The 25901-nt window shown below is 40.0% G+C and overlaps 1 protein-coding gene across 1 annotated transcript; it reads right to left on the bottom strand.

Annotated features, from left to right (window-relative positions):
- Positions 1-763: 763 nt before the first annotated feature.
- rbm38 (RNA binding motif protein 38) lies at positions 764-22172 on the bottom strand. Its single transcript, XM_004070803.5, has 4 exons — positions 21666-22172; positions 18279-18402; positions 15973-16027; positions 764-2074 (listed from the first exon to the last, which is right to left on the bottom strand). Exons 1-4 carry the CDS (start codon positions 21885-21887, stop codon positions 1720-1722), a joined length of 756 nt encoding a protein of 251 aa, XP_004070851.1. The 5' UTR covers positions 21888-22172; the 3' UTR covers positions 764-1719.
- Positions 22173-25901: the final 3729 nt, after the last annotated feature.

A 25901-nucleotide genomic window follows, 5' to 3' on the forward strand; every position in this document is an offset into this window, starting at 1 on the left:
GCAAAGGATTACAGTGGACTACATGACCCTAAACTATACACTTATGTGGAGTTTAGGTCTGTCTGGGTTACACTTAGCCCTTTTTTTAACATCATTTTTTTACATTTTACGTGTACAATTCCATGTTTAAAGTGAGGAAGTATACTTGAAATCTACTTTTTGATGTAAACCTAAAATGTTCCAATTTAATCTGAAGAAGTATTCAGTATTTCTTACACAACATGTACATGGTCTAAAGTATACTTGCTATACTTCTTAAAATAAACCCCAAGTTTAGTACTTTTTGCTAAGGGTAGTCATAAAACAGTAAAGTTAGCCATAAAAATAAACATCTACTTGGGGCATTGTTTAAATGGGTTTTCAAAAGTAAATAATTTGAAGCTGAGGAAAACAAAAGTCAATATTTTTCTGAAAATATAAGCAAGTGACTAAGTGGTTGGTTCATCTGTGCACAAAATCTGTAAAGAATAAAAAATCCTAACAAATGTGAGAAAAATGGTTACACTGCATTTTTGATTTACGTAACCCTGTTTTATGCTGCCCCTTAAACACTTCAGTCTTTGTAAAATCAAGAAGGAATAAAATGTCTGAATTCGTCTCATTTAACATTGATTCAAAGGCTTCCAGCTGTGGTACCAACTGCAATCATATAAAATCCCAGCATGATACTTTTGTCCGTCTTTGCTCAGGTTAATTAAACATCAGCGATGCCCTTTAAGGAGATTTATCACTGATATCAAATCTTTTGTTAAATAAATCAAAGTTATGAAGAAACAGATTTTTTTTTATTAACAAGTATGAATAACATAACATCATGTTTCATCGTTCCAAAATTGTCAGTAAGTCAAATATGATGAAATGACGGTAACATCTGGTATCACAATTAGTACAAATCCTTTTATTTTTGCATACTTGCTTAAAAATATTTATGGCTTGGTTTATGACTAAAAATGTGGTGGCGATGCCACGACTGCAAGAAACTTTATACAACTCAACACCAGTATTAGTGACTGGATACAGGAGTATAGTCCAACCTTTGGCACAAGGTCCATCACCTACTCCTGTAGTTCACACACTCCTCATCCAAATGCATTGTTTGATATGTATTGATAGCAGTGTAACAGACACAAACAGCCTCAGAGACAACAAGAGTCTCAAAAATCACCCGTGTGAAGAATAAATTTAGGTCTCGACAGTTTTCCATATAACAATAGTACAAAAGTTGAGTAACAGATGCCATTGTTTTCACGCATCATTGCTTGTTTGGTGATACACTTCTCTGTGCTAACAGTAGATGTGGCAATTGAAAAGGGGAAAAATTAACTTTATTGGGTGAATTTAAACCTCTAAGGCCAGAGGCAGAGTGGCAGACTTAAAAAGAACTCGGATCTTTAACTTAGCTGAACCCAGAGTTAAGATTCTGGAGAAACTGCAGCCGTTGCGTCACATCAGGCGGACATGTTCTCATTGTCTTCATGTGTTCGGCCTGCAGCACTGCCTTCAACCTCAACAGAGTTTTCTCCTCCCTTGGTAGCCCATGGAGCTGAACATTCAGGGGACGCATGCTGAGGACAACGCCAAATCCTTCTTATCAGTTACAGTGAACCATCACAAAAGCCCTTTTAACAGCAACACTCTTCCAACAATCCAGTGCTTTTCTGATGATGCTGTAGGTCGACAGTCAAGTAGAGGACTCGCAGCATGCCTTGTGGGAGGAGTTCACTGCATGCGGTCGAGCTGCTGAAGGGGGTAATGGAGGAAGGCCTGCGGTGCAGTGGACACAGCGGTCAGAGCAGCCAAAGGAGGATGGATGGCGGCGGCCGGAGGCGTTGGAGATGCGGTTAAAGTGGGCGTGGGTGTGCCGGGTGTAAAGCTGTAGTTGAAGTAGCCAGAGGAGGGTGACAGTGAGGAGGTGTACGGGAATTGCTCCAGCCCAGAGGGAGCGTAGGGGCTGTAGGCAGAGCTGTACTCCAGGTAAGGGGAGGCGAACGCTGCTGCTGTGGGTGCAAGGTGCGTCTGCAGCAGGAGGCCTGGCTGGAGGAGCGCCTGCGGGTAGATGTACTGTGGGGCAAACCTGAGGGGAGGGTAAAGCAAAGTGAGTGGTTGTTAAAAAAAGGAAAAGGTGTTTAAAACAATATTCTAAGTCTAAAAAGGTTCTTGCCAGTCACTTAGTTATAAAGAAAATCAGTAAAATTAAAACTATCACAGATAAACAAAATAAAATCTTTGCAAGTCCGTCAAAGCAAACACAGACAAGATCAAAATATTACAGCTCATGGAAATTTGGGCTCTGTTTGCTTTTATGATAGTGAGACTCAAGACTCATCTGAATACATCCACACCTCACTGTCATTTAGTGAATAACAGCATTTTGATAATCCATGTTTGCCTGTTGGGTTTTGTAGAGATGTGGCTTTCAGTTTTAACATTATTAGCCTTGACAGAGATGCAGTCCAAACATGGAGGTCGGTTGGGGGCGGGCTGTAAAAAAAGAAGGGAGAGACTGAGTGCTGAGCGGACTGTCTGCCAGAGAATTCACACAGATCTCTGTCACTTCTGTGCTTGTCCCAGGACTTGATTTCATCCAAACTGCTGAGAGCATCACAGGGAGCAACAACGGACCTGGGGGCAACCAGTTTAGGCATTTTAATTTTTGTAATACTATCATGCATCTTTTGACTTCATGTTACAACTCCAATAAGACGTCAGACTACCCTAAGAACTGGACTTTACAAACCAACAATCCACTTTTAACCAACTGTCCAGCCTCCAGGTCCAACAACTCATGATTTTATGGAGAAAAAAAAACACAGGATGTGTTTTGAAAAGGTTTTAGATCCACTTTAGGGATTTAAGACAAAGATCCATCAGGGCTGTGTTGTCTCCCCCTTTCTGTTTTCTGTGTACACAAAGACATCACCTACAGGGATGAGAGAATGACACTCATGGCTTTGGCTGCACACTTGAGACATGCAGGGCCTGACAGAGCAGTGGCAGGTGATCCACACAACATTTGCAGAAAGCTACCTCAGCGTTATGGAGACATAGGAACTGTGCTTCACAGACTCACAACAGCCACTCAACATCAATGCCCAACAGATGGAGCAGATACAAAGTTTCATATAGGTGAATGATACCTGCCCATCCTCTGGACAACATGCAGACTCTGGTTTTAAAAGGACACATCCACAACTGCTGAGGAAATTAAGCTTTAACATCAACAGACATTAGAACTTTCCAAAGTGTCAACCGATCACAGAATCCACGCCGACCTGGTTCTCACCTCTAAACACAAAGCTAAACTCTGCCAAAAAATAAACCGGACCAGAAAAATGGACTATCAATTCAACTTTCCTTTTTCATTTGTTAAAAAAGTTTGAAGTATCCAAAAAATGTTGTTCCACTTCATGATTGTTTCCCACTTGTTGATTCTTCACAAAAAATTACAGTTTTATATCTTATGTTTGCAGCCTGAAATGTAGTAAAAGGTTGAAAAGTTCAAGGGTGCCGAATACTTTCGCAAGACACTGTTTGACACAGAAACAATATCTCCAAAACAACATTCTATTCTCTCTGCAATGACTGCTTTAAACAAAATATTTTGTGTTTTCTCTTACGTTTTTATGCACACCGTGTATTTACATGCTAGAGTGAATTTTTAAACTTTTTTCATTGAGCCATCTCAATATTTATAATTTTGTTTATCCAGGACCAAACAATAAAGGTTTTATGACTATGATTTTATAACAGAATCATGTGAAGGCACCAGAGGTCTACACAGAAGTGACTTCTCCAGGACCGACCCTGTATTTATTTCAAATCCGGAGTCTTCCACAGGCGTTCTTCAGTGACTTTAATTGCAATTATATTATTGACCCGTTGCCTAAAAATAGACCTTCTCCCTTGTGTTCAAAGCTAATTAGCACACAAGCTTATAAAGGTTACAAAAAGCTATTTGATCCAATTAAAATATGAAAAGCACAAATTGTCCTGAAGTCAAAAACTGTGTTGTTATTGTAAACCGCATAGAATCTGCAGACTTTTGGGGCTCAATAACGAGGTGAACAAAGCCCCCCGTCTGTCTTTCTGTGTTCAGTCAGGGTTTGGCCTGTGGATGCCCACTTAACCTGAACTGCCTCAGTCACATCTGGCAGAAGCAGCTATCGTGTCAGAGGAAGTAGGTCAAACTTCGATGGAAACGGCAGATCAGGAGAGGGCTTAAAACAGACTTCTCTGGTCAGGCTGTACGGGAAAACCCCTTAACCTGACAGTGGACGTGTCATTTGAGACTGAGCAGAGGCGACTTGCTGTTGCTGCTGCTTACCGCTAAACACAGCCAGAGAAAGGGTTGAGTGTGCTTTCACAACAAACACTCACTCCAGGTTGGCTCGTTTTCTGCTGCTTACACAAAACAGAAAAAAAACGGTCAGTGGTGAGCGTCTGCCGGACTCTTCCAGAGCCCATTTGTGATTTAAATATCCAATATTTGACCTTTTTCAATGCAAATGTATAAATAATCATAACAACAACATGAAAAGTTTTTTTTCTACAATGATGCACTGATCCACAGTCAGTGTTCAATATTTTAGTTTTTCTTAACAGACCCCTAACAACTTACTCAACACTGTACTGGGGCAGAAAACCTGAGGACAATAATGTGTGTTTGAAGATTATTGTGTATATTTTTTATTATTTTGACAAAAAAAGAGCAGTGAACACAACCTACAAGATTGGAATCAGAACTAAGGGTCAAGCTCCGTGTTCTTGCTGTCCCTTTCAGTTCACAGCTGCATTCTCACTGCACAGCAAACGGGTCTCTCTTTTTTGAGAAATGGCTCCCAGCTTCTGCATCATCAACACAAACCTGACTGGCAGGAAAGACACGAAAGGAACAATTACAGCAGCAAACCCTTTGATGGCTCTAAAGGAAAAGGACACTGTGTTTCTTCTGCTGGAATTTTAACACTGATGATTTCTAGGTTTATTTCATACAGATTCACAGAGTTAGGATTGCAGTTTATTATACAATTCAGTCGGATTAATATTATGACAAGTGTGTTTTTCTAATATGTTTTCAAACCAGTTAATAATAATACAGGAGTATTGATATAAGCAGGGATTTGAATAAAACAAAGTTGGAACTTGCATTAACTAAATGCTATGGAGCTTTAACCCTTGTGTTATCTTAGATGACCCCACCCTCACATTGACGTGTTCTCCCTACCATGACACAGGTGGAGAAAGGTGGAAAGATTTCATGTAATCCATGGACACCAGTGAAGATCACAAATCATTGAAGAAAAAAGGTTCAGAGCACTGTCTAGTGGGTCTAGATGACCCAACTCCCAATGTTAAAGTGCCTAGGATAGTACAAGGGTTAAAGGATGTCATAGGAGCAGGAATTAATTGATTTGATAAGTTGTCATTGTTGTGTTTTAAGTCCAGCCTTATTTGTTGTCAGATAAAGTAGTGGCCACAATTCATTAAATTGAAAAATTATCCTAAAAATTGACTTTAAAAGGACAGAAAAACGCAATATGTGACAGAAATTCTTACTTTACTGTCCCAAAAGTTGTTTCTAGCACAGCTTATACAACTGATATGAAATCTGCCCGCAGAATACAGTGAGCAAGTGTGTCACTGCCGTGGCTGTGCTGCACAGCCTTCCTGTGCGCCCGTCTGACTGATCCAATGTGACAGAGATATCACACGGGAAGGAGTTGCGCCTCTCTTTGCCTCCTCCCCACCCCACTTCTGACATCATTACTGGCTGTCGAGCAGACATGCATGTGCGCAAACACACACACACACACACACACACACACACAGGCTGGATATGCGGGCAGATGTGCTGTGCTCTTACACAATGAATCACACGCTCGAAGTCCCCGGAGAGAGCCAATAGGAACAAAAGGAAATGCGAAGCACACCGAACAGGTTGTGTGTTGTTAGATTAGGAGTTTAGAAAAGGACGCTGATGTGTGTGTGTGTGTGTTTGGGGGGGGGGTTGGAAGATGGTAGGGCTAATTGGCACAGCTGCATGGGTGTACGCTCACTAACAGACTCATGAGAGCAGAATAACCTCCACTGACTCCCAGCTCCCTCGCCTCTCTTGGTTTTACTCCCTCACAGCCATGTTCCTCCCCCTCACTGTCCTTTCTCAGAGTGGGCATCAGATGAAAGAGATAAGAGGCAGAACGAACAAAAAGGCATTTGTGGTGAGTGCTTCCTGAAGGTTTAAGTCTAGCCTTCCTGCAGGATGGGGTGAAGGACACAGAGATGAGGGATCGGGCCGCACTTCTCTTCTTTCGGCCGGAGTGATTTTAATAAGTGGATTGAGGGTGGTACGGGTGAGTCAATCAAAAAGACAACTAACGGAGACACACACTCGTGACCTTCTGTCCTCTCTGGATGATGTCCTGCAGGGGGGCGGGCATTAGAAGGACCAACATCAACGCTGCACTCGGCTCCGCTGTCACGCACATCAGTTTGAATCATGGAAGACTCTGTTGTGTGATACAGAGACGATGTGAAACCACTGACAGATTTAGGGGGCCTTATCCCAGCACAGCCAGTCACGCCAGCTCAGTCTTGAACTCTGAATGCCACAGACTGATGAAATGTTGCTGTCAGCGCAGTGAAATTGCAGTATGAAGCTCACTTGTTGAACATCCTTATAACCAGTTGAAAGCTGCAAACCCAATGAAAGAGACATTTTTGACTTTACAGGGTAAAAAGAAGACTTTACAAACAAGAGCGCAGTTGTCAAAAACATATCCATGAATTCAATACAGAATAACGTTTTCAGATGATTTTTCTGTAACATCCTAATACAAAAGCTTTAGCTTCAGTGTTTATATTCTGCTCTAACTCTTAAACCGTCACATCCTGAAGTGGATCCGCCAGAACTGCGTAAACTGCAAACTTTCAGCACCAGTATCCCAGGTTGTCTCCCTTCCAAGTACCAACAAGATCCAGTGCTGGTTAGCAGTTTACGCAGTTCTGGCGGATCCACTTCAGTGTTTATATTCTGCTCTAACTCTTAAACCGTCACATCCTGAAGTGGATCCGCCAGAACTGCGTAAACTGCTAACCAGCACTGGATCTTGTTGGTACTTGGAAGGGAGACAACCTGGGATACTGGTGCTGAAAGTTTGGAACCACATAGGGGCACTCCTCAGTTTTTCCACATGCCTGTCCCAAGTCTGGGTAAATTCAGAGCGTTGAGTTAGGATGGGAATCTGCAATGTAGCCCATCTGCCCCATGTAGGCTAAGTTGTCAATACCATCCAGTTTCAGGTCTGACTCCTCCCCCATGAGCGCATATATACCAGCCCTTCGACCAGCTAATTCAGAATTGACAAAGCCTCTTGGATAAGAGGTGAAACGTCTTCTAACTTTAAAACTAAGTCCAGATGACAGCCCCTAAACCTACTACAATGGAACCAACCTGGATGAATGAGAGTCTTCATAGACACATCTGCCTCAAGGTTGACCTCGGTTGTAACCAGTGGTATTTTGAGTTCCTGTTGCCTTTCTAGAGGTGGAACCAGTCTGGTCATTCTCCTCTGACCTCTGGAATCAACAAGGCCTTTCCGCCCACAGAACTGCCGCTCACTGGATATTTTCTCTTTTTCTGACCATTCTCTGTAAACCCTAATAATGGTTGTGGGTGAAAATCCCAGTGGATCAGCAGAAATACTCAGACCAGCCTGTCTGGCACCAACAACCATGCCACACTCAAAGTCTCTAAAATCACCTTTCTTCCCCATTCTGAGGCTCTGTTTGAACTGCAGGAAGTTGGCTTTGACCATGTCCACACACCTAAATGCATTGAGTTACTGTCATGTGATTGGCTGATTAGAAATTTGCGTTGGACAGGTGTGCCTAATGAAATGACCAGAGAGCATAAGTAAATAAACCAAATTCATCCATCAGTTTTTCTGAACCCACCCCCCTTTTGGGGTGAAAGGGTTGCTGGAAGTCTGGAAGTATTTAAGTATAAGGAAGTATTTAACAGCTCAAATTAAAGCAACCGTCAGGCACGATGCAGAATCAGGAATAATTATGTTTTTTTTAATGACTTATAAAAATATGACAAATTTTTTCATATTAAACACCGGGTAGAAGTGACAATTGAGAAATGAAGTTAACAGTAAACCTTATGTCTTCATTTATTGTTTTGATAAGACAGGATGCAGCTGCTGAGTTCAATAAAATGAGAGTTTGCGGCTCTTCTCCATCTGAAGGGAACTTCAACTGAAAACTTAACAAAAAGAGCTTTTTGCAAAATAACAATCTTCCAGCATGATCTCTTTAGGTTTATTCTTTCATCCATCAGATGTTCTTTTCCTAATTGAGTCCCTGGATGACAAAAAAAATAATCCACCAGAGGGTTTGTCGTTTACCTCAAAGTCCACAATAGTAAAGGAGAAACAGAAGAGGCTGGGAAGCAAAGGAGCCGAGTGTGGGAGGATGACAGGCCGACTGAAACCTGAGTTGGAAAAGTATAGCAAAAAAACGACAGCATAAAGACACAAAAGAGGAATGTCTGATCAGAAACCTCTTTGGGCGGTAAATGGATGTACGTCAGACCAGAGGTGTGCTGTACGTCTGTCACCCTCCATCCCCTACAGCTTTGTGGTCCATGCTCCAACAGCAACCGGCCACACACTGCTTTCCTTTCTGAACAACATTTTAGGGGAAAATTCAACCACACCACTACTAGGTTCTGCTGAAACCTCAGAGGCAGGAGAAAGACGTTAGGGCGACAGATTCCATCCCCTGGTCCTTGAGTGGGGGCTTCTTCCCACCCAGATGCACCCCATAGCCTGTTCCACGTATTTTTTATACCTAACGCAAATAAACAAAAGGAATGAACTGTGCTGTGTACATGTTTGTTGTTTGCTGAGTCTGTTTGTCTGAGGGGGCTGATGAAAGAGCAGAGAAGAAAAGCCACGAGGGATCGCAGAGGCAACACAGTGAGAGAAAATACACATTATATTCGTTTTTACATTTAAAGGTGGCACCTGAAAATTGGCCAAAAATTCTTTTTGGCAAAAGTTTTTTTGGTTTCTGTTCTTTTGTGAAGTAACAGGAATAATTATGTAGCCACAATTTGTAGAAATCCCCCGCAAATGCGAAGAGAAATCCTGTCCTCACAAAACCCCCCATGAGAAAAATGTCCTTCCTAAATAAAGCAGGCTAAAAAATAGTAAGAATACAAATCTGACAATGGAACGAATACAATTTGTCTTGGTCAAGTAGTCTTTGAAAAAGTTAGGATGTCCCTAAATTAAGTCTTGAGATTAGCTATAAACCCTCATCTAAGTTTTTTGTTGTGGTAATTGGAAATGTTATGTCTTAGAATGGAATGCTCAAAAAAGTTAATATCTTTAAAATAAGTATATTTATACACGTTCCCAGCAAATATATGCAATACAAGCACTATAACGGCTCAACTATCCTTATATCTAGACAATAAACAACATAAAATAAGACTAGAATTATACATTTAACCCTTGTGCTATCCTAGGCACTTTAACATTGGGAGTTGGGTCATTTAGACCCACTAGACAGTGCTCTGAACCTTTTTTCTTCAATGATTTGTGATCTTCACTGGTGTCCATGGATTACATGAAATCTTTCCACCTTTATCCACCTTTGTCAGGGTAGGGAGAACACGTCATGTAAGGGTGGGGTCATCTTAGATAGCACAAGGGTTACAGATAAATTTGAGCAAGTCCGTTTCTTGAAACAAGACCACTCACCATTCACAAATCAAAATGCTGCTAAAAATGTAAAGTGAAACTAGTTTCATTATAAATTTTGATTAAAAGTAGATATTTTTAAGAAGATATGACTCATATCTCTAGACAAAAATATTTGTGAGATTTTGTGTTTTTTTTTAGTTCAGCTCCAAGCTCACTAGTGTTGAAGCCGGTTTAGGTCACTAATTTTCTAAGCAGTTTAAGAAACAATGTTTTTTTTTCTATAGGAGAATTGTCTACATTTGACATTCTGGTTGCCACTTCGGCTAACAGGATCCTGTAAAGTAAAATACAAGATAGAAAAGGCAGCTTGAAGCTTGAAGAGAAGGAAATACAATTTTCAACATTGTGAGAGTCAACAACTGAATCTTCAAACTTTTCTAATAATAAACAATCTTTTTCAGAATGAACAAAATGATCTAGATCTAGAAACAGCAGTAAGGGGCTTCTTCTGTGACGTTGAGCCCGACCTTGAAGCTTCTGTTTGGCTGGACACATCTGGTGGTGTTATCTCCTCATCAAAGACTAACTCCAATTGTTGTTTGATCTATTGTAAAACCATTCCCAGAGATTTTTTAATTATAAATATGACTTTTATAGTCAAATTCTTTTTTTAAAATGTTGTTTTCTGGGACATAGTTCCTGCAGAGCAGCAGTAGTTCCTCAGAAATGTGTCTAAAATAGATAACATTTACAGTATAATTGAACAATTTCCACTTTAGTTTTTCAATCTTACTTTAGCCTTTTTTATTTTTACAACCTTTTTTTATTTTTTAGCAATTCTTATTGGACTTTATTGTCTTAAATGACCTCAACAACAAAAACATTGGATTCTGACAAAAACATGCCGGTATGTCACCTTTATCAGCATTATTAAAAGTAAATCATCTGTGCAGACAAAACTGTAACTCATGACATAAAAGGTTTATAAGAACCCCCGTAAAGATGAACATTTCAAACCATCAAATGCTTTACTGTTTAGTCTGCAAAAAAAATATGTTCCTAACCGAAATCTTCATTTCTTTTTGACATTCCAGTTTGAACCTGAAGCTGCCATCTGTTCCAAAACACTAAAAACCCTCAAGTTGCCAAGAAACGTTCACAACTGACTGCAGTCATACTGATCATGTCAAAAACCCTGCAAGCCGCGGAGCACAGAGGTTCAAAATGGGACAGATGTGTCCTTTGTACACAAAGAAGAAGACTTTTAGAAGGCTTTTAAGATTTCCTTTTTCCAGCTTAAAAACTGGAATACTTTGTCAGCCAGTGTACTTGAAGCAGTGACGTCTGACAGAAACTACAACCTTTACCAAAAAGACAAACAGCTTGGAATGACTGCTGCTGGTTGAGCGATATGACATGACAAAAATTGAGGCAGTACAGCTAGGATAATGCACTGAAGCTCATGAGAGTGCAAACACAAGTCAATGCTTCATGCCTACGGAGGTCAATACTGCATGTTGCTTCAATGTTTTAGAGTAATTGTTTATTCAATCCATTTATATAAAGTCTCTAAGTGTCATTTGTTCATAAATTTATTCAAACTGAATTCAATATTGGGAGGGACTGAATGTCCAAAGCCTGGCTCACAGACAAAATTAGTTGAGCAAAAACAAGATATATACATAACTATATTGTATACAAAAATGTATACAATACAACAAAACTATATTGCATAAAAAAAACAACAGATGTACAGGTTAATTTTAATAAGTTTCTCCTAGTTTCAATAAAAGTTAAACGAAAAATCTGTTTTTGTTTTCATTTCTGGCTGGGAAAGTTAGAGAATCTGCTTTGTTCTGTGCAGACAGGAGCATTTTATGGTGAGCATTTTAAAAAACAAGGGCCTAGTTGCATGATTTTTGACAGATAATCAACGCCGTAGAGAAATAAACTTCTAGATTATTCATCCAAAGAACAACAACTTTGGCAGCTGTTCAGCACTTGAATCTTCTCAAGTCAGCAGTACTTTAGGTTTTGGTATCAAATCCTCTTCTGCAACAGACTTTTTATGAATATGTTTAAAATATAGATGATTAGAAATGTTCCATTCTTTTCAATTGTTCTGTGATTAAAAGACTAAGATCTTCAAAACTCTCCTACTAATATATGATCCCAGAGCTGCTGGTCTCGTTATAACATTGAAATCAGAATTGGCCAACACAAATAGTAGCAAAAACAGGAAATAGATGATGACGATGTCAATAAAACTTTGCACTCAAAACCCTAGTAAATCAATCCTACAGTTATTTCACTTAAGAATGCTTCAGCTTTTTTTCTTCTTTCTTAACAGACTGATTTCTTTAGAATTATGGGGGATCCTTCCTATCGTTGTAAAATGCGACTTGATCAGTTGTGGTTAAATCAGAGGAAACAGCAGCACATGCAGGTGGGATGTTGTTGATCCAGCTGTGCAAAGGGAAGCATCATAGTTTCATTAAGAACAACAAAAGCAAAAGTGTTGTGAATTATTAAAAAAAAAAAAAATCGAGCAACAAAAAAAAAAATTTTTTTTAAAGAATCACTTTAAGAGTCTTCTACTTTGCAATAAGGCTTAATTTACATGTCTGAATACTGTAGGGGTGTACTTGTTGTTTCCTTAAAAAAAAACAGATTTGTTCTGAATTTAATAATAGATTAGCGTTATATGGTTAAAAATGCAGTAAAAAGAAAATGTGTACCTGACAAAGGGGAAAAAATAAAAATCTTAGTCTGGTACTCTAGTTAGGCAGTACATGTTAATAACAAAAAAGTCCACCTTTAGTCTGATTATTAAAATAACTAAAACAATCACCAGATGACAGTGTTTTCCTCGTGAAACATCTCATTAGTTATGAAAAACAAACGTCTTTCAGAAACATTTTAGCTGAAGGTGTTTCACCCGTGCAAACAAAAAGTTTTTTTTTGGTTTGTCTGTGTTTACCCTGTGGGAGTGTCGCTGTGAGGATGCGGGATGTCGTTTTTTCTTTTGTTTCAGCTCTGGCAGCACAAAGTAAAAAAAAAATTTTGGTAGGATCATTTATAAATTAGATTCATATTACTTCCTTTCATGCACTTAATCAAACTCTGTTTGGCAAATGTTATATTTGCAATGTGTACTGTAATATGTGTGTAATGTAAGTATATAAATGTATATATGTCCATCTATGTCTATGATGAATTTATGTTGGCAACTTCTGCATACATATGCAGACCCTTCCCAAACAAATAGAATACCGGTATTATGGGAAAGTGTATTCATTCCCATGATTTTATTCAAAAAATCTAACTTTCATAGAATAACAGATTTCAAGAATATATTTGGGTTTTTATTGCTTTTTTTTATACATAAATTGGGGCTCCAGCTGATAAAACCCTTTTTTTATTGAGTTCATTTGTTATTCCTTGAAATACATTTCCGATTTTGCCAGTTTTAACGTAGTTGAAATGCTTCTATAAGTAAAAAACTTAAATTATCTGTTATCATGTTTACCTGGGAAAGCTTATATGTCCTCATGAACTGTTGATGTTTCTATCCTGTAGCTTCTTACTTGAAGTTGAAAATGTCTCTCACAGCAGCTCTGTACCCTTTTTTCCACTCTGCACCATGGGGCAACAGAGTAACGGTTCTATCCACATTTAAAAGCTCAGATTTTTCCTACAAGGAAGCAACAGAGACCAGCCAGAGTCTGCATCAGTTATTGAATAAGCCTGATTGGTGAAGAGAACCTTACAATCCTGCAGCTGTCACGCATGCTGCATTTTCAGGGAGACCACTGTGTGAAAACAGTTTGAGACAGAAGTAAGGCACATGATCCTTGTTCAGAAATTTGTGGTTTCCAGAGGACGGCCTCAAAAGTCATGTGAGAAAGTTCTGAAACAGTTAGAGCTGCACAGTTGGTTTTTTTGTGAGTTCTCTGGGGATTTGAAGGTCTGCCCTTGCTGTGAACTGGCCAGATGTGTACCTGATAGTGCTGTGTATATATTAGCTTAAACAGCCATGAGTTAGCACAAACGTTTATGTGTGTATATAAGTATATGTGCAAATGAAACTGGAAACCAATAGTCTTCTCTGTCCATAGCAACAAAACATGCCAGAATGAACCAGTTACTGTTCAGCAATTTTCAAGTTGCATTGTTTCACTTCAACAACCAAGTTTCCCCTTAAATTTCCCCTGATTTCTGATTGGAAATTGAAGCAGTATTTTCTTAATGTTTACAGCACTGGTTGAAATCCTTTGCAGAGCTGCAGGACTTTTCTATTATCAAGATGCTTTCTTCAGTGGGTATACTGCTTTTTCAGGTCAAAAATTCATTTCTTATCTTAAGTCTACATTTCTCCAATAGAAACAACACTAAATATTTAAATAGTGTTTTTATTATTGAAGTTTCACCAGAAAAATTATAGCATGTAAACAAAATTACCCAAAAGACTGCAAATACAAATTATTAGTAGACTAAAATGTAAATGAAGTACTTATCAAACCTTCTAAAACTGTGGTGGAGATAAAACAACAACATTTCAGTTTTAATTTTAAATAATTTTTGTGGAGTTAAAGTAAAGTTGTTGTTTCTCTAAATTATAAGTGCTGAAATGCATTTCTCCCTAAAAAAAGAAAAGAATGGATCGTCAGAAAAGTGGATCGCCGACAGGTTGACTCCTCTGTGAGAATGAGCTAAAGTGGGCGGTAGAATGGTCGACCTCTGATGGGAGGTTTGATTCCCGCCTTACACGCCTATATGTCTAAGTGTCTTTGGGCAAGACACTGAACCCCCCATTGCTTCTGGTGGTTACAGGTTGGTGCCAGTGTTTGGAACTGCCATCAGTGTGTGAATGTGAGTCTTTTGGGGTAAATGGGGTTGTGACTGTAAAGTCCTTTGGGCCTTCTAAGAAGGTAGTAAAGTGCTATTGAAGTACCAAAGCTTTTTATAAATGCTGATAAATATTTTACTGCCAAACCACAAACTTCATGATTTTTTTGTCACATGTATTTTTCAGAGTATAAGTCACTTTGTTTTGCACAGTTTGGCCAGGGTTGCAACATACTCAGGTGCAATTTTCTTATGATTTTCTTTAAAAAAAAAAATGAAAAAACCACTAGAGGGCGCTGTATTTGTTAGGCTTGGTGAAATTGTGCCAAAGCGACACAGAAGATGAAGAATTTAACAGATTTAAATATTTGAAGTAATATAAAGAGTTTAGTTGACTTGTTAGCACATTCTTTATGGTTATCTGGAGAATTGGTCATATGTTGCTTATATATACTAGATTCTTCCTATGTTTTTAAGAAGCTAAATAAGCATCAATGTGTTACTGTAGTGAAGTGTTCAAATATTCAGTCTATTAATGTTTTCTATTCTGTTATGATCAGCTTTTCAATGAGAAATAGCTTTTCTTGTTCCCGTATTTTGTTAAATAAATTTCTCCCAAAAGTGTGAAAATACTCCACTGGGACTGTTATATGATTTTTTTTCTTTATTATGCAGTTGTTTAGCTGCTGCGACTTAAACTCCTCATTTTAATAAATTCGATTGATTTTAAAATTTCAGATTTCTTCTGTACAGATTTCAGATTTCTTCTTGACGACTACTGTTGTAATATTGGGCTATATAAATAAAAGTGAATTGAATTCGGACAGTCACCAGTCCATCACAGGCACACGCGTGTTTTTAGACTGTGACGCTCACAGAGAAACCATGCAAACTCCACACGGAAAAGACCCAGGTGGAATTCATACCAGGACCTTCTCGCTATTAAGTAAGCGTGCTAACCACTACACCACCAGGCACCTCCACCTGCACTGCTTTGAGTTTTTCTCCTACTTCTTTCATGAAAGCCATGGAAGCCAGGATGTTACCACTCCTGAACCACTTCAACTCATTAGACAGATCATTTTTTATGACCCAAATATGACATGAGTGTGCGCTGCAGGTGAAGAAGACTGTTAAGGTGGATCTAAAGTCCAGCTCGGGTATCAGTTAAAGGAACAGATGAACCTCTGGGAAACGAGCTGCCACAAACCTCCTCTGTTCAGATGCAGGCCTCTCTGAGGCATCTACACAAACAACATTTGTGCTGCAATTGTTTTTCCTCTCACTGCAGACTGGCAGTAACTACCACGACCTCGATGCGGAGCAGGAAGGAGAGTTCACAGCTGTCAAGGAGGGAGGTGGGGTTAACCATGTGGAGGAGGACAGTGGGATCGATTCTTCTCCGTCTTACCCGTATTGCCTCTGAGTCCACGTGGGCTGGATTTGCTGAACTCCACCAGAAAGAGCTGCGAACAGAAAGAGAAGCAGAGGTGAGGAGAGTTACTGTTGACCCGCTTTGATTCACTCTGGCCTCTGTTGGCATCTCGCACTGTAACACAAACATCAGTGTCCGGCTGACAGCCTTTTCTGCACATTCGCAAATAATTTGTGATCTCTTGCACACAAACATCCGTGACCTTGTTGCATCTTCACCAGAAATGCGGATGAGTAAGAAAAGGGAAAGTTATCCTCCTCGTCCTCCTCTCTGCCCCTCCCTCTGACTTCATTTCTTCATTCCTCTTGTGATTCATTCCTTTCTGGTCCCCTTTTTTTAATTATGCTCCCATCACTCCTCCTCCAAACTTGCCTCTGAATGTGTATTTTCTGTCTTCCGAAAGACAAAGAGAACAGACATGCTGTTATTTCCTCGTCTTAACACTCCCATCGCCTCTTGGCCTTTTCTGTCCTTCTCCCGCACACGCAAACAATAGCAAAACGCCCAGCACAGCCATCTCTGATCAGCTGCACGCACCAGCAGCTAGGCTGCAGAGCCTTCCGAGGACACAGCCGGCTCTTGCCGGCACCACTGTTTGTCAATCACACCTACACTCAACTGCTTTCCAGCCGGCCAGCTTTGAGGAAGCTGGAAAGCTGCTGTCAAGGTCTGATGTGCAACCAGAACTCAGAGGGGGAGGCGTGCAGCATGTGTGGTGGAGAAAGCCCAGCAGCAGGAAAGCTGCGGGTAAACTCGAGCAGACTAAAAAACAAACGCAGGGCGGGAATGGGCAGAGATAGCTGGCTGGGTGATGAGCATTCCAGTGGCTTACCATGATTTATCCGCCCCGACTCAATTTCATACCTCTCTGTTGCACTGGCTTTCAGTTTTCACTTTCTGTAATCCAAAAAACTCATCTGTTTCAGAAAAGCAAAAACATTCAATCATCTTGACCAGTTTTCTGCCTTTCCTCTTGAAACAAACTGAAATAAAGTTAGATGGTAATAAATTAAATGAGCCTTGGATTTCCTTTTTGGCCCATTTGGCACAAAGACTACCAACATATTAGTCAAATCTAAGATTTCATTAGAGGAGAATCCTGTAAAATTAATGAATCACTTTCATTTTTTATATTAAAATAAGCATCTTATATGTATAAATTGTGGTTTTATTTGCTTTCATTTGGAAGAACCATGGACCAAAGTGTCAAAAGGGTCATTTGGCTGCACTCACATATCAGACAAAAATGCATAAATGCCCCCCTCCCAGAAGGTGAAAGACAAATAAAACTGTGTGAGTTTTCCCCTTTTAGATCTTTTTTATAATTTTTTTTTTTATCGACAGAAAATCACAGCATTTGAGACCATTGATTCGTTCATTTTTGTGTTCATATAGTTTATAATCACAACTTTGTTGTAATCCAGATTACAGCTCTGACAAATCCCAGGCCAGTTAAATCTCAACTGTTCCTGAGAATCAAAGGTGGAACTCGCTCTCATCAGACCATCCTGGTAAAATAACATTGAAAGTATAAAATAGTAAAATTCACTGCTGTTCCTGTGGTGCATTAACTGAAAATATAGGAAGCTGCATTCAACATAAAAGCATAACGTAAATTAATTTGGAAGAAACCAGATAAGTAAAATCTAAAGAACATTGAATATATTAGACCCATCTGCCCTTCTACAAGAATATCTAAATATTTCTACATTAGATAAGAATAGAGATCAGAAAAAGGTGGTCGTTTGTGGTTCTTCTTAGGGAACTGCCCTGAGTGACCCCTCCCCTTTTGCGTTCCAAACAGGAAGTACCCACTGGCTCCAAGAAGCTAAAACCCAAAAATCATGAAAAGAATTTAGGATTAGCGAGAACATAGTAAAACAAGGTAGCAGAACAAGACTGGTAATTCTGACAAACATAATGACTATTATGACTATAGACTGTAAGGGGGGAGGGGTCACTGAGTGCAATTGTCTTATATATAGTCAATGCTCCACCAGAGAAGGAGCAGTTAACCCCATGCTGTAAACAGCAGGAAGTGCATGAAGGGATCCTGCAGTCTCATGAGTTTTAATATTCCATAAATAACAGAAACAGGATATGACACGTTATTCACGCTTGTCTGTAAAGCAGACTGATGTTTTAATACTGATGCTGCAGCTGCTCCTTTGCACTGGGTAGGGATTACAGATGGAATATTTTGTGATTTAAATCAAGTCTAATAAGAAAAACTACAATTTCCTGTGGATCTTGTGTTGAGAGTGTGAACCAAACGCTCTTACTTGAGTGTGAGCTCCGAGGCTTCGCTCCCAGGTACGCTAAGTTGACGTTGGCCTTCCTTCCGTCGATAATGGGGTTTGCGTCTTTGCATGCCTGCTCTGCAGCCGCCCTGTCCACCATGGTCACCTGTTGACAGCAGTGCTAGTTAATACAACCTGTGAACGTTCCACATCTGCATTGTGCAACAACTTAAATGAACGATTAGAGCAACAAGATCAGGAACAGAGACAGCTTTCCTCGTGCAAGTTTTTCTGAAAACCTTGCTGAAGTTAAAACAAATAAGAGGTTTGCTTTAAAGCAGCAGGTTTGATTTGAATTGATGGGAATTGTAAGAATGATTAATTAAGTGATCCATCTGGGTTTTTTAGGTCCAGTTTGAACAGTCCAACAATTCTTATGTTTGCTGGAACACATTGCAAGGCTTTGTAGAGCTGAGGATTTAATAGTGATCAAAAGTTTTTGCCCCCTTTTGCATTGTTTTCTAAATAAAAAAAAGGACACGGTTCATTAAAAATGAACTTTAAATCCAAACATAGTTGTAAAAGGGTTTTGGGACCTGCGATTGAGGAACATTTTTTGACATGCAGACAAGTGGATTCTAAATGAACAAATTTTCCCAGTTTCCTTTTTTCACTCTTAGTATTTTGGGACCTTTCTAAGTTTTTGTTCTACTTTACAATTTGCTCTTTTGATTTATCTTTAAAAATGTCTTTTGTGACAACACCTGATATCCAGCTTTTTTTTTCAATTTACAGATATTTTTCATGTTATTACACAATAGTCACACAATGAGACTAAAACTATCCAAAGTACTCAGTTCCAAACAGTAATTTTTGTCAAATTTTTACTTGCAAAAGTCACAAATATGAGGATCAGTTGACAGTTTTTTATGTTTTAGAGTAAAGACAAAACATGTAGAGACAAAATTTAAATGCATGAATCCAAAAGCAAAGAAAAAACAAGTGAAAATAACGTCAAAAATACATAAAAAAAAAAAATCAGGCGAACCTCCAATAAAATCACGGATAAAGTTCCAGGGATTTATTCCAAGAGATTTTTATTCTAACTCTAGTTTTTTTTGTTTTAAACCAAACATTTCAAAGCTAAAAACGTTTTGGAACCTGCATGTTAAATTTAGAATAAAAACAATGCTAACAGAGAGTCATTCCTATGTCATCATAAGCAGCTAATGTGATGGGGATCAGGGACCAATTCAGAAGTGGACTGAAGTGGATTGACATGAGATGCTGGAGTCTTTCCTAATGAGAATGAGGCTGGTGATGAGTGAAAAATGATATTGCAAACACAGTGCTGCATCATATAAAAGCTCAACGACTGAAAAAACAAGGCTTTGGGCTCAAAGCGTTCGGTCAAAAAAGTTGCATATATAAAATCAGTCAATCAAAAAAAGTTAAGGCAATCATCATACATGTCCATCTATCAATATCTTCTCCTTTGATCTATTTGATACGTCTCTTCCTGACAATACCTTCTGCATTTACCCGGCTTGGGACATGCACAAGCTGGACACTGATTTGTGCACTGTTGCATTTATCTTTTTTATTCTTTTTATGCCTGTCTATTTGTCAGTCTCTCCATCCTAATATTTTTTCTTTTCTTTTAATATTTTGCTGTCGTTTTCTGACTATTCTATTTAAAGCTACTCTTAAAAGGTCAATAATTAATAATGAAATTACATTGCATAACTGATTTGCCTCTCAATTTAGGAATTTCGTGCATTGTGCTTCTTCTGCCTCAACTGTTTCTATAAATCTTTGGGATTCTGAAGAACTGTAAATACTATGAATATGCTGTGTTAATGTCATCTTTATTTGAATAATTATTTTAACATTACAGGTGTAACAATTTATTTGATTTATGATTCGATTCATATCATAATCTGTGATATGATTCATAGTTGATATTGGTTCATTTCGAACGATCTGATTCACTGACCTAAAATGGATCCAGGACATATTTAGCCAAATAACCAGTGTGACTCGGAGAGAAATACTGGTTATTTGGCTAAATATGGGTGAATATGCAGGTGAATTTTTCCAAATTCCTTGTATTTCTTGCAAGATTATCAAGTTAAGATAGTTAAATATGTGTACAAACCAACAAACAAACAAACATGTAAAGAAGAATTAATGGCAAATTCTTTCACATTTTAGTTTCATAAAGTTCAGCCCACTGTTGTTTTTCCACATCAAAATAATACACACGGCACATTATCAGAACATTCTACCACACTGTATGGTCACATGTCTTTGCAAAATGTCCACACATTGGACTGGAATGATGGACTGATCATTTTTTTGTCGTCATCGCGTGTGTGTTGTCCGCTGTGATGCACTTACTCGTTTTTACGTTATAGTAAAATAAACCTACCATTTGTCAATTGCAGTAGTGTTTTCCAATATCGATATAATCGATTGATTTCATTTTGAAACGTTTTTTATAATGGTGGAGGCCGATTACCAACTTGCCTCAGACAGATCGAACTGGTTGGATCGTTTATAATCGATTAATCGTTACACATAGTCTTGTCTATGGTAATTATTTAAGAAACTTTAAATAAACAAGAAAAAATAAAAACAGTGAGACCACACAAAAACACAGCTCCTGTTGTTCTAAAATCAGACTGCAGATGGGTTTCTGGTTTGTTAAAATAGTGAAAAAGGGGAAGTAAGGGGGATCTGTGCGCTCTGAGGAGGAGAAGCTGAAACCACATCTACTAGTGTGATGCACAGGCCGACATGAGTGAAACAAAAGTCCAACACACACCAGTCTATCCGGCCTTCCTCTCTGTCTGTCTGTTTGACTCACAAACAAAACAACCAATCAAACTCATCCTGGCAGGAGGTGGGGGGGGGGGGGGGGGGGGGGGGGCTGCAAGGGAGGAAGTCGCAACGAAACCACAGCAGCCTTATCTTACACTGCCAACCGACATGTCACACCTCTGGGACCAAACACACCCCCACCCCGGGTTTGTCTGTCTCTCTCTCTCACACACACACACACACACACACACACACACACACACACACACACACACACACACGCACATCTGTCTCTGTCTGCGCGCACGCTCCTTTTCGGCGAGCGCAGAGATAATTGGTGACACACTTTCAAGAGAGAACCTGCTCCTCACGCCTTAGGCATGGGACTGACATCAGCCGACACTCCACATGTGGATTCTGACTGAACAGAGTGACAGCCAGTGAAGCCTGCAGGGCTAAGAAAACTTGCCAGAGGTTAAAGTGACAATCAAGAGAATCCAAAAACAAGAAGAAGCTCGGTTTTAGATTTTTCTCAAAAGATCTGCAGCATTTCACTGAACAAAAACCCCAAATCAGAAAGACTGAAAAGAAAACGAATGAACTTACAAATCCATATCCTCTGGATTTCCCCGTCTGTTTGTCCGTGATCACCACCGCCTCGTCGATGTCGCCGAAAGTCTCGAAATATTTCCGAAGTGAGGCGTCGCTGGTGTGATAGGGCAGCCCGCCGACAAAGATCTTGGTGTAGGTCGTGTCTTTCTCCATGGTGGGGTGCATTATTTCAAACGGAACCCCGGCCAGCTGACCCAAAGACAGCGGTGAACTCATGCGGCTTGGACCGTGGAACGGGGAGCGGAGAGGGAGAACTTTACGCACGGCCAGCTCCGGCAGCCTGCTCTAATAAGAAACACTTCATTGTAGAGCACGATGGCGTACACGCAGCTGTTGGACGCGCGCTGAAACCCCCGCAGGTGGAAGACACCTCGTCCTCAGTTCCCAAACAAAAAAAAATCCAAGCGAAATCCACTTCGAGCTTCAGTGAACTCTTCCACTTTGCTTGTGGTCCAATAGCGGAGCGGTGCGTCTTTTCCCAGTGGCGCAGCCCGCCTCCAGCTCCACCCTGCTGCGTGCGCGCACTGGACACCCCCACACTTGATCCAACAGAAGAATTATTTGGCATCCTCTTTAACAGACACCTGAGACCACTTATTTATGTCTTTGTAGGAAAAATCTAATTATTTTATCTAATATTGTAAGGCAAGTTCAAAAAATGTTTTACAGCCTAAATATGGATTTCAGAGAATAACTTTTTGCACATATAATCTCAAGGTTTTACCGGATTCTTCTACGGTTGTTCTTTAATGGGACAACAGCTCTGTTATGTCATGATGCATGGGAAGGGAGAATCCTGATTTAATTATTGAAAAGAACAGAATCTCTTTATTTAATTGAAACAAATAAACCCACTGAAATCTAACTTGCATGGCTCACTGGCAGTGAAGAAACATTTCTATATAAAAACCACCAGGTCACAATGAAAGGGATATGAAGATCTATAACCTCTTTTATTGTGAAAGAAAAACAAATTTCAGCAGCAGCAGAAAAATAAAAAAAAGCATTTTAAAAATTGTTAAAAAAAAAAACAAGTGTGTATATCACATATTATATATAAAATTGTCATTTGATGTCTGTGTTTAGGAGTTTTATTCATTTGGAGTAATTTTATGCTTTTTTTTTAGCAATGCTAAAAAAAACTTTAACAGAACTAAATTATGTTAAAAAAATCTAAGAGTTACTGCTGCATTGGGTAACCAATGAATATGACTTTTTTTTCCACAGGAGAGACATTTTACTAGAGTAGACCATTACTGTGAGATCTGAGCTGCTTTGAATTGTTTTTAGAAGGTGCTCCATTTGCAAAGTGACTAGAGGAAGTTTCTGTCATTTGCTTCAAGTTTCAAAAAATCCCCTGACAGAACTAGCTTTTAGGGATTGTCGGGTACTTAGGGTCAGAGTGCTGGCTTGTGGTTTTAATTAATTTAAATTCATCCTCAAAGGTGCAATTTCTTGTGGAGTACATCAAGGTTTGATTATTGAACCTCTACAAATGTTTGCTCCATCAAAAATTGATTTGAGATCTACAGGGAGCAGCCAGCTTGGAATTGTGGGTCAGAAACAAACATGTTAAATTATGTCCATCTTCAGGGGTCACAGGGTTGCTGGAGCCAGCCAGCTACTGGGGTGAAGGCGGGGTATTCCCTGAACAGGTCACCAGTCTGATGCAGGGCAACACACTCACATGCACACCTAGAAGCATTTTAGAGTAATCAATTAACCCCGTTTTTGGACTGTGGAGGAAGCCTGGGTACCTGGAGAAAACATACAAACTCCATACACATAGACCCCAGCCGGGACCTTGAACCAGGGCTTTTTCTCTGTTAGGCATGGGTGTTAACCACTACACCACCGTGCAGCACGTTCCTCTTTTTTTGATGTTTGCTTTACATTTCGCATCATCTGCTTTTGCCTTCACGACTATCGGACGTTCGGTTTTATTTTGAAATCCATGATTCTGATAGAGCTCTTTCTCTATAAAACCTGATCATAAAAGGCGTTAGAGGAAAAAAACAAAAAAAAGCACGCTCACCTTCATCAATTAAACAGCAACAACAGGCCAATCAGCACCTTAGCAGCTGTGCACACAAAGACCTCGTGATTCTAAGAAAGGCAGGTTCTGCTCAGGTTTTGGTTCATTATAGACGCAGCTAAGGTGCAATTTTTAAGCCATCTGCAGGTCTCTACTATATGTCCCCATCAGCCAACATTTCCCATCGTGTTGACTTTAATACATTTCTTGAGGCTTCGTTTTGTACTGAAAAACAGGGGTGGTGTGCAAAATGAACCACAGGAATTTGTATTTGTGATGCCCATCATGCACAACACAAAGACATGTAGTGTGTTGATAGAGCAGACTGGGAGCTGTAGGTGTGGTAACTAAGGCTACGTTCACACTGCAGGCTGAAACGACCCAATTCCGAATTTTTTGCCCCTAAGCGGCCCAATTCCGATCTTTTCATGACAGTCTGAATGACACAGATCCGATCTTTTCAATTGCGACCCAGGCCCCGTGGGTTTGCCGTCCTGATTCCGAATTGAAGCCGTTCTTTTCAATTGCGACCGCCGTCTGACCGGCCAGGCGACTTGATTCCGAACTGTACGTCATCGACACGCAACAAACGTCATCATTTTGCGTTGAAGTAGGCGGGAACGAGAACGTAAACATCAACCATGGTGGACGATGCTGCTGAGACCAGACCGTGGAAGGGAAGCAGGTCACGGATTGGATTAATATTTGGGCTGATCGCTCTTTTCAGGCCAAACTCCAGGGCTCTGATCGCAACTGGGCGGTTTTTGAAAAAATTTCCAGCTAAATGGCAGAGCGTGGTGTTGAACCTTTACAGCTATAACTTTTTTTTTCTTTCTCCTTTCCCACCGTGCTCAGAAGCGCAGGGGACCCGAGGCGATCCCCCTCCTCCTCCCTGTTCTGATCCTTAGATTCTCCAGAACGGGTTAATAAAGAGTCCATAGCATTTATTTGGGGGGAAAACCTTCTTTTATTACCGTCCTCCGTAACACACAACATGAATGCGCGCACACACTGCCCCCCCCCCCCCCCCCCCTATTCTCTATCGCGGCACGCGCTTGCACACACACACGGGGCGCGCGGGCCCAACACATTCACATCCCCATTCCACTACAGTGGGTACAGACGATCCCGACTCCATTGCCTTCTTAAAATGAGAAGATTGTAATTGTGCTGCTCCTTCGTGAAAATAAATTTAATATTACAAAAAGAGCTCCGCTTTTGACAACACTGTTGTTGACATCCATTGTTAACGTTTGCTCCGCAAACAACAAGTGACGTCGTTCACCGTTGAGTATTCTTCTGGCTTCTGCGCATGCGGATCTCGTTTGGGTCGTGTCACGGTCACACTGGAGATCACAAAAGTTCGGATTTACTTGGAAATGTGAACGGTCTAGCAAACAATTCGGATTTTTTCAAAAAATCCGAATTGAGCATTAAGCCCTGCAGTGTGAACGTAGCCTAAGAGCGCCATAGAGAACCTCTAAGCTCCACAAGTTGAGTTTTCCCGGCAGCTTGATGTGTGGAAGGTGAGACAGGAAGAAATCAGGCTGACTGATCTCCTGGACCCCTATTCACACCTCCTTACAGCTATAATTAAAGATTCTAGTTAAGGTCTACAAAGACTGAAGACAGTACAGTTTGTGTTCCATTGAAATCCACTTAAGTCTTTGAATTTTTTTCTACATTTTCTAATCTTAGTTTGAAGCAACTTGTTGTATTCTTCAAGTCTGATTTTTGTTAAACGTCCTTAAGTGAGGAGAAGGTCTGCTCAACTTTAATGTTAATGACACATCAAGTTCTACAGTGAAATTTCCTCGCAGAGCTTCTAAACGGCATTCATTTGAGGCTTTCCCTGACAGGATGACTTCTTCGGGCCTGCAGGAGGAAGAGGAGGATGGCCGGGGAGGTGCGAGAAAGTTTTGTGGGAAGTAGAGAAGAAAGTGGAGACCTTTGACGGCTGGATCGGCACGTCACAGGCTCACAGATGAAAGCCAGGCTGCAGACGGGGTCGTGCTGGAGACGTCTTTACTCTGCAAGTTTCTTTCACATGCTGATAACCCCCCCTATGCATAAAAAACAAAAACTCCTTTTAAAGTTGTGTTGCATTCACTGAGAGATGGGAAAACCCAACACTGTGCAGTTTTTCTGCTCAAGTGTGTTTATAAGCTCAGAAACAACAAAAACCTCAGACAATA

The sequence above is a fragment of the Oryzias latipes genome, chromosome 7 (genome assembly GCF_053564925.1).
Source record: "Oryzias latipes strain Hd-rR chromosome 7, Olatipes_Hd-rR_3.1".
NCBI classification, from domain to species: domain Eukaryota; kingdom Metazoa; phylum Chordata; class Actinopteri; order Beloniformes; family Adrianichthyidae; genus Oryzias; species Oryzias latipes.

Bases quoted from the DNA above. Each gene is read 5' to 3' on its own strand.
- rbm38 (XM_004070803.5), bottom strand. From the start codon at position 21,887: ATGAGTTCACCGCTGTCTTTGGGTCAGCTGGCCGGGGTTCCGTTTGAA. The intron at 16,028-18,278 runs GTAAGAGCGTTT...TTCTGTTCGCAG, and splicing joins GCCTCGGAGCTCACACTCAA to CTCTTTCTGGTGGAGTTCAG. The intron at 2,075-15,972 runs GTAAGACGGAGA...CCCTCCCCTCAG, and splicing joins TGGACTCAGAGGCAATACGG to GTTTGCCCCACAGTACATCT.